Consider the following 10,126-nt stretch of genomic DNA (forward strand, 5'->3'; position numbering starts at 1 on the left):
TCAAACGTCCAGATGAATCATGATAAATATTCAATTATTTACAAGGTGAATTTATTCCAGTCTTTTCCAACCAGTCCATTAAACTATGCATTCACATATGTCTTGTTTTGTTCTGACTATTTGATCATGGGACTCTTGTATTCCGTATTTGCATATAACAGAGTGAGCTCCCTTGTGGGTAGGTATCGATTGTTACGTCATTATTCTGTGAGCGCAATTCACTTCGTTTTCTCCGAAACGTATGACGCTACGCTCGCAAACACATGACGTCACAATCAATACCTACCCGCAAGTGCAGATAACTCTGTAATATGCAAATTCGGAATAGCATTTGGGAATCCTACCATGTACATAGCATTAACTCTTCTGAAGTTTGTTCCCTGTGTTTTGTAGATGCTTGAACTTTTGCTGGAGTAAATGTCTACCCTCACAAGACTCAGAAGAAAGTGAAGGGAATCCCAGTGGCCCAGTATATTGAATAGTATTATTATTTATATATAGTGTGTATAGAAATCTTAATTTCTAAAAGTGAAATTGTTTATATTGTTGAAGACAACAATCATGCATATGTTCATTTGCATTGATGAATTACCCAGAGAGTAAAGTGCAATTATGCTTAAACCACATGTATTTTGTATAGTAAATATATAGTAAAGGTAAACTTGTGATGATATCTCATTGACTCGATTGGAAGACATTACAAAGTTGTAAGAAGAAATCGAATTTGTATCTTCGCTTCAACTGTAAGTTTAATTTGAGGGATTTACATTGTGGAAGATGAGTTTCATGTTATTTTTATTTGTCCATTTTATGTTGTTCTCAGGCGCCGGTTAATTAAACAACGTTAATAAAGCATATTTAGAGAAGTACTTGTATGTGGCTTTTAAGAGACGACGATTCATGTTTAGTCATACCTGTATGTCAAAGATGAAAATTGTGTTTACATTTAAATGTATAACAAATTGTGTATTTACATCATTCTCCGCTTTCTAAACTGAGTATATTTAAAATGTAATTGAGCACATGCATACATGTTTTATACGTATACGCCTTAGGGCTTTTGATTAACAAAGATTGATTACATGATTTATTGATTAATTGGCTGAAGCGTGTAATGCATTTTGGACAACAAGCAAATTAAATGAGTTAAATTTGTATGGTCTATCGCTTTCGCTCTTTTTGTCATAGCGAAAACTGTTTAAGTGTTTAACACATTTTTCTCCGTCTGTCTGAGGTTTAAATTTTTACCGCTTTTAATAAAGTTGCAGCACTGGAAGTATTTTCAATTATAAAAGTTAAAAATATTTTTAACGTGTACACGTAATTAATTCATTCCAAACTCTTTCGAACATCGTTGTGACAATCTCGAAGTAACACAAGAGTTGTGAAACCAAGAGAAAATGTCAACAATTTTTCGTAGTCGACTTCAGCAGACTGGATCTCAAAGAAAATAATTCTCGCACATTACAGGATTTCATACACACAATATTGAATTACGGAAATGTGTCATAATGATGTAAAAACGGTATAAAGCTAGTATACTAATAATCCGAAATAAAGGTACGAAATGTGTGAATTAGATGTTTCAAATAAACGCTCTGTGGACATATACAAGCACTATTTGCTCATAATTAATTTTCTCTTTGTTTCTGGCTTTCTGATTGGCCTATTCATTTTTTTTCATTTCACGATGAAAAAAAAATATCCGAGAATGGCGCGGAAACCCGACGTTATCGTGACGTCACAATAGAAACATTGACGTTGCGTATCGATTTGGAAAAAAAATTTCCTTGGAAAAAATCAATGGAATCGTACGTGTAAACGTATTTCATTTTATAAAGTAGTCTGGAAAATTAACTATAAGCATTGAAGTGACTATTTTTTAACTTCATCGGGTTATGAAATAAATTGTGTGTGCAAACTTTTGTGAGAGTCCGCTACGCGGATTCACACAGTTTGCAAACAAAATTTCTTTCATATCCCGATGAAATTAGAAGATAGTGACTTCAATGCTTAAATATTAGCCAGAGGGAAAACGTAAACAAACACATGGGATGTGTTTGGGCGATAACTGTTTTCCTTTCCGAGGGTAGAGCGAGAATATGAATTCTCGTCCAAACAACGTGAACATAACCTAAGAACAAATATTGCGATGGCCGAAGTAGTAGGAGACTTGGAAACATTAGGAATTTATCAATTCATAGATGATCTTTTAAACATTGAAGATGAAACCGAATTGGAAACACCATTTTATATACATTTAACAATTCTGAAAAAACCCCATCACCTTTTAATATTGAACGTTAATCATTTTAAAAAAAATCATTAAGTTCAATAAAATAGTTTTTACTTATCTAATGTAATCTGTTCAGTCAATATTCTTATAATACGCCTAGTACGTAAGTGTCACTGTGCAAGCCAAAGTTTGTACGGTAACGTTATGTCAGTATAAAGAAATCATTGAAAATTCGTCAATAAACAAACTTCAAAGCATTTTACAACCTGTTAGTACTTAAGTATATATAAAAATTCACGTTTACATCAGTATTTTTATTATTCTAATCACACTTCACGGCAACAGACAAGAAAGTTGAAATGAAGCGAAAGGCTAACCATTACTTTAGATGCCGCCTTTTTGTTCTTGTTTGGTCTTTATGCTCCTGATTTGGATGTGTTGATTTTGTTCCGAGAACAATGTTCTCGTTTCATGTTCGTTACATTTGGGCAAAATTATCCCCGGAGAACTATATCAAGAACATGTCGCCCAAGGACGACCATCGACGCTTACGCTTGTTACAGTACCTGGCTCACCACATGAGGGTCATTATGACGTTAGTCACGTGATACAATTCGGAATTCCGACAAAACCCGAAGGTACTGAACATGGCGATGATTGAATGCGCTTTATTCACAACTAGGAATATATGATCCGTAGATTTCTGCTCTCTTATAGGTCGACATATGCAGCTTATGGATATGTCTTCGCAGGCTATTAAAGCTGCACGAACGTATCTCATCATTGGTCGAAAAAAAGTCGGTACATGTGTCATGCTACTCATGGTCACACGAGGATGTGGAAGTGACAAAGAAATGCAAACACATTTTGTTTTTCAATCAATTATCCTGTCAAAGTATAATCGCTGAGTGAAACTGCGATGAAACCCGAATTTGGTCTTACTTTTTTCATATGCATAATGAGAAGATATTCAGTACAATTTGCAGTTTGTAGTTTGTGAGTTTTGGCGGGCACAAATTAAAAGATAAGTTTAATACAATATCAAATAAAATGAACACTTTAGGATACTTTATTAATTACAACAACACATAGTTTGAAGAATATCATCGTCACGATGTTCTACAAAACTCCAGTGGGTATAGACATTTGGTCCTACGCCTTCGAATCATGACGTCACTATCATTGTTTAGGCAATGACATCACAATGGACTTCCAGCCCCGCACACACAATGGAGATCGCTCTTGTGACACATAAAAAATATTACACAGGCGAAATCATTGGATATCAGTTAAACGATACAAAACACGCCACGCCAAATAACACAGCCCGTACACACAGCAGAGTTTACATGTACATCGTATGGGAGATAAATATTCACTTTGTTATTCGAAGCGTGAAGTCAATCCGCGGTCATTGCTATCCGTCTTAAAACAATGCATCATACAATCGCGTAAATGTGCCGGAAAGTGACAGAGATGTTCAGTACATGTGGCCAAAGATATTTACCTTAACATAAAACCCTAGCTGTATAATTGATGATCCGGACCACTTTAAATAGTTTTTGCTGCTCAATTTCTCTCACTCCCATCGTATTACCAGCTTGTTGAAGTGGTAATTATAAAGAAGAGGTAAGTTGATAGTATGGCATGTTTAAGTATATAAGCTATCTTCCTTTTCGTTTATAAACCATATTTTGATTAGTGAACAATTTTTCAATTAATGTTATGTAAAATGTTCGCTAGAGATTGTTAAAGTAGAAGGAAGTTAATAACTTAACATAATCACTTGATAAAAATCAACACCTAGCGAAAGTTAGTGGATATCACATTAAGAAAAACGATTTTTTAACAAACGTTTAGTACTTATTGTTTTACTTATTGCGGCTTATGATGAGAGTTTTGTGTTATATCCTCATAAAATAAAGATATGTTCAAATTAATCAATATAATTCAATTTGCTAAAGATAAACTCTTCAGAGTTCAAGATTCATTTGGGGACTTTTTTCAATGAAATCATTGCGTCATTGTCTCAGCAAATCAGAAACGATAAAGTAAATTTTGAAGCCAATGGAAATTATGAATATAAAGAAATATTGAATTATTGTGTAAGATTTTTAGTTTAATTTTACGAAATACATTTATTTAAAACTGTGATTTTGATTTTGACAAAAGTTCCACTTTGCTTTTGTTTAAATGGACGTGACACAACGAGTGATTCTGTGGATAGGAAATTCATTCCAACAAAGGTATTTCAAAAGACACGGTCTTTAACAGGTGTTTTGTGTAAATCTTAAATGATAGCGAGTGTTGAATAAATTCCGTATTCAACAACCACGAGAAATGTGCTCATATGACCAGGTTAAGACAATTGACTATTTGCCGACATCTATAAAAATAAAGTGTTATGTAATTTTATTCATTAAAAGTCACTAATTAATATACAAAGGTCATAATTTCGAAAAAAAACGTTGATTTTTTTTTATTTAACATTTTTTATATCTAAATTTCTATTGTTGCTTACCCAATATACTACTCATGAACACAGTCTCATCTGATGTTAAACTTGGTTCAAACGAATTATAATGTGTTACAAAATAAGAAAATGACCCAACACGAGTGGTATATACTACGAGCTTTACGATTTTTTTGCTCATAACGAATTGTCCTTGTGTCTTGCGTCCGTTCAATTTATTTATTAATCAATCACTTCTATAACGAATGGCAAATGAAAGATACATTTATCTCGACGTTTTCCGAAAAAACCTATTTTTTCTAAAAACGTTGTTTGCTTGTTAACACAATACCATCTGGGAGGAATAAAATCCTGTTTCAAACAAATTGAAAATCTGTTCTTTTTCAAGAGAATTCATTTTCGTCTGGAATGGAATAAAGTGCAACTATTAAAAAATGTTTGATTATTTTTATAATTTCGTCTATTCACCGACCTACTTGTATAACAAATTGAATGTTCGTTGAAATTCGTTACATACGCTTATCACTGTACTAGGTGTAAACTCCTGGTAAGTGGCATCGAGTCATCTCTGACTACAGTCTAATAACTGCAATGTCTTTTTGATGATCTGATAGTTGGCATCGTTTTTATGAGTTATTTTTGTATAATTGTTATAGGTAATTACGTAAATGTACGTTGTTTCATGTATCTATACATCGTGGCGTTCTTTGGCTTTCTTGCGAATACGTTCCATCGAAAATGAAATGAAAATGTGATACCGCTGTGTTGAAGATATACCATACTTAACACATTTCACTCTTTACCGCAGTTATAATTCAATTTTGCTTGTTACGAGCATTTCCATTGGCTTAAAAAATTACTTAATCAGCCTATAAAGGAAGTCGTCGTTTCTGATTGGCTGAGATGACCGCGTAATGATTTCATAGACAAACGTCTCAAAATGAATTTTGAATATTGAAGAGATTATCTTCAGTAAATTGAATTATAAGGATTAATTTGAATAGATTTTTTTATGTTATGGAGATATAACACAAAAATCTGAGTGTACTCATTTAGAGTACACTAAGTTTTTTTTTTATTTTATCTCTATAACATGAAAAATATATTAAAGTTAATCTTTAAATAAATAAAATCTTTATAAGACTGCAATATAAACTGTGAAGGCATTCCTCCAACTGGAACATTGACTAAGTTTGTGTGTTTAGAAAACATGTCATTATGCAGCTGTCCTCTGTCTTATAAGTAATTCCAGTAAAAGAAAATAAGCGAGATTCAAGGTATTCCATTAGAATAAAAAAATATTGAAATTTGTCGTCATACGAACGTTTTTCATCTCAAAAGTGTACAGTAAAATTCGCATTGTCATATATTACGAAATGAAATTCCCCTACTGCAACGCTACATACTAAAAGTAATATCCATATCCATACTACTACGAATTTTATTAAATAATATTTTTGTAAAGCGAATTTATTTATGTGTCCGTTCACCTCATTTTGCTAGTAATTTTAGGCTCTAAACTTACAAGCCCTCCACTTCTGGGTTCAGAGTTGCTAATTTGTTAAGTATTGACCGCTGGTCGGTACTTTTTTCTCCTGTTACTTCGGCTTTCGTTTACCAATGATTCTGGCACGTCCCTCGCTGTTAATAGGGCATTAAGTTAATCATGAGTAACTTTAACAGCGAATTGCCATTATTGATTAATCATTCTTATATTGGTGAAAATATGACAAAATTGTGCCATTATTATCATAACAAAACTGGACCAATAAAATGAATATTAAATTAACAAACAAACAAATATAAGAAAAAAACCCAGACTGATCAGATTTCATCAAAAATTTGATTTAATCAAAGTCTAGTTGATTTCCTTCCGAGACAAGACATTCAGTCATTGACTGACCAACCTTTTCACGTTAATTGACTCCATAGAAATGATAGTTTTGATGACCAGGTTTTCATGGAAACGATGTCAATGCTCTGTCGTTTTTGACAGTATCTAAGCTACAACTTGCAATACTTTATTTGCTCCATGGCGTAATGCCACGCATAAGTATCACTGAAGGTTAACTTGATAAGATGATTTAACGTAACATGACGCCGTGTCTGCTATTGTAATGTCATATAATGGATAACCTGTCGTAGTTTGTTTACTCTCTATTTGAAAATAACAACGGCGTCATGTTTGATAGATATTTTAAATGATGTGCGCGATAGCGTCGAGTTTAAATATCTATCAAAAATGCTAATCACACGTCAATGAACAACAATAACAAAAAAACAATTGTTTCGTCTGAATAGATTTTTCATAACAATACTTTGAGGTATTTATCATTAACTAGACAATATACCGACGGTTGGAACAACCTTTTAACTGATTGAATAACATAACAGCCTATCCATATTTCGCTGGAAACTATGTTTTCTTGTGGAGCCTAACAAAAATTTACAATCTAATTGTCTTTAATAAAGTGTCTATGAGATATTCTAAACATGTTCTTGGTCAAATTCGTTAGTTTTGAATCTTTAGTAATTAGTTAATTTGTAAAATCTCAAGTGACCTATTCTAATCGTCTTCTGTCCGTCAGCGTTCTTCGTTCGACGTCCGACGAGCACCGTGTGTACCTCAACAATTTACATTTTAGACTTCTTCTCCAATGCCGTTGAAGCAAATTAAATGAAATTTTGCACAAACCTGATAAGAACGCAAATGGCAGACCAAAGGAATATGCCTCCCGGTGATAGTGGGAGGAACCAAAATTTGATAAGATCACTTCATTTAAGTAAAATTTAATTTATCAAAGGTTTCAATCTTTTGACATTTTGTTTGGTTAAAAGCCCTAACTGGTGAAACACCCTAATAATAAGAATTAGATACTTAACAAAAACGATAGTTTTTTTTGTCCATTTGGTGAAAAGCCCTAATTAATAGCGAAAGGTTGATACTAGTAATATATAGTATACTAATATCGCATTATTGATAAGTAAACAATGCATTAAAAGAGATGATTTGTATTTTAGGGGTACATCATCAGCACTTGACCGTCAACATGGCGTTTGTGGTCTTGCTATTAGCTGGGTGTCTAACATCTGTATCCGTTCATTGTCAAGATGTGAAACGAACATTTGAAACAACGATTTTCGTAGACCCTACGACAGCACATGAACATCAACAGGAAGCTGCTTTTCACGTGCAACCAAATGTAGCAGAAACGGGGGCGACAGATTTAAGCCAAATGTCTCGGATACTGGAAGGTTTAGGATCTAATTTACCAGATGCATTGTCTCAAATGCTGAGAAGCGGAAGCTCTGTTGATAGAGTTGTAAATGATGCTAACGAGAAATCTGCAAGTTTGTTAACGTCAACATCGAATAAAGTAGAGAAGGCCCTGCAGATTGCAAAAAATAACGTGGCTCTTGAGCAAGTTTTGCAAAAAGACAGAAACGAAATGATTGCAAGAGCACAACTTGAAAAAGCAGTAATACAACAATTATTGAAGGAACGGGCAATGCAGCAGCAACAACAGCAGAATATAGTAACCACAGACACTTCCATGTCAAACCCGAGCGAAAAACTTCTATCCGATTCTATGTTTACTCCTACAAAGATAAGTAAGGTGGAGGCAAGTAGTATTAACAGTCCATTTCCTAGTTCCGATGGCAGCTCTAGCACCACTAGAAGTATAACTAGCGTCATTGGTTCCACCAGCCAAACCAGTGAGAAAAGTAGCAAGAAAAAGGCACTTGCTGAAAAGTTAAGGAAATTAAAGGCAAAAATTGCGGCAAAGAAAAAGGCAAAGGCTGCTGCAAAAGCTAAAGCAGTTGCAGATAAAGCGGCACAGCAACAAGAGGAAGAACTTTCTCGAAGAAATGAATTTAACACCGATACCAGTGTAACTTCGGAACAAGTTCTTGCGAGTGCGCTACAAAATGCGCAACAGGAGGCGGCAATGAATGTGCCAGTTGCGAATTCGATGCAAATGACGACTGCAATCAATGACAATCAGCTTGGATTTAACGCTGCACAACAAGCATCCTTAAACAATAATGTAGGAATACACAATAATGTAGGAATAAACAATAATGTAGGAATGAACGATATTGCAGGAATGAACACTATTGCAGGAATGAACACTATTCCAGGAATGAACAATATTGCAGCAGGAATGAACAATATTGCAGGAATGAATAATATTGCAGAAATGAACAATATTGCAGGAATAAACAATATTGCAGGAATAAACAATATTGCAGGAATAAACAATATAGGAACCATTGACATGGCCGCTGCTACTTCTGGGTTGTTTGGTAGTCCAGGAAATGCACAACAAAGACCGCTTTGGCCGATCACGTACCAACGTGCTTCTAACGGCTTTTTCGCTACGGTTAAATCAGACGGTACAGTGGTACCTATTAGATATAACTATGGTATGTCGAGTTTCAACATGAGCCCAAATTATGGTCAGACTTTGTCATCGCCTGTAATGACCTATAATTCTGTGTCGTCTCCTATAGTAACACCTATCATTCGGTCTCCTATAACCTACGATTCTGCCTTCAATGTATTCAGTACACCTGCATATTCATCACAAGTCCTGATGTACCCTAGCACACAAGTGGTTGGTAATCAGTTTCTGCAGAATCCAAGATTTAGTTTTCCTAATGTACAGCTAAATAACCCTGTTCCTTATTCCCCTTCCTTCATGTATCAGAGCCCAATAACCGTGACACCATTGTAAGATTTAGATAATATAGAATCACCAAGGCATTATACTCTGGTTTTAAGGACATTTTGTATTATTGTTATCAAATCCCGTCTACTGTAATAGCTTGACAGTTCAAATGCATCTCATTTGACCATTCTGGGATAGAAATCCCCTTGTTTACGTTACCAGACTCGATGAAGCCAGGGCTTGGTGGAGACCTTTGTCTGTAGTCGTGAACTAACCATTGACCTTCAAGGGTAAATGAACTGCCATGACATGCCATTGTTGTATCCCTGTATGTAAATAACGAATATAAATTCATAATTCGTTTCAAAATAAAGAGTAAACTAAGTGTTTGACATTGCTTGAAGTCTTCAGAAGTACATCCTTTCACCAGCATATCCATGATAATCAACGAGACCAGTATGAAGGTAAGACGAAGGGTGATGTAAGCAGTTTACTATTGCGTATACAATAGAAAGACATGCTTATTATATTCGTCATTCCTAAATCAATGTACTGTATGACAATTTATACAGAGCTTCGAAAAAACTGCTTAATCTCAAAATGCCTCTTAAATTATGATAATTTTGCTTCAGCTATTACCTTATACATTTGGGTTTAATTAAGCATTGAAGTCACTATTTTTCAATTTTATCCGCGTAGTGGATTCCCACAAAAGTTTGAAAACACATTTTTCCATAAGCAGAT

At 34.3% G+C, this 10,126-nt stretch overlaps 1 protein-coding gene across 1 annotated transcript; it reads left to right on the plus strand.

The window, feature by feature from the left end:
• The first annotated feature begins 3,789 nt into the window (after positions 1-3,789).
• On the plus strand, positions 3,790-9,779 carry LOC138316884 (serine-rich adhesin for platelets-like). The gene is made up of 2 exons (XM_069258531.1): positions 3,790-3,865; positions 7,731-9,779. The coding sequence occupies exon 2, from the start codon at positions 7,760-7,762 to the stop codon at positions 9,446-9,448; it is 1,689 nt and encodes a 562-aa protein (XP_069114632.1). The 5' UTR covers positions 3,790-3,865; positions 7,731-7,759; the 3' UTR covers positions 9,449-9,779.
• Positions 9,780-10,126: the final 347 nt, after the last annotated feature.

The sequence above is a fragment of the Argopecten irradians genome, chromosome 2 (assembly GCF_041381155.1).
Source record: "Argopecten irradians isolate NY chromosome 2, Ai_NY, whole genome shotgun sequence".
Lineage (NCBI taxonomy): Eukaryota > Metazoa > Mollusca > Bivalvia > Pectinida > Pectinidae > Argopecten > Argopecten irradians.

Bases quoted from the DNA above. Each gene is read 5' to 3' on its own strand.
- LOC138316884 (XM_069258531.1), top strand. From the start codon at position 7,760: ATGGCGTTTGTGGTCTTGCTATTAGCTGGGTGTCTAACATCTGTATCC.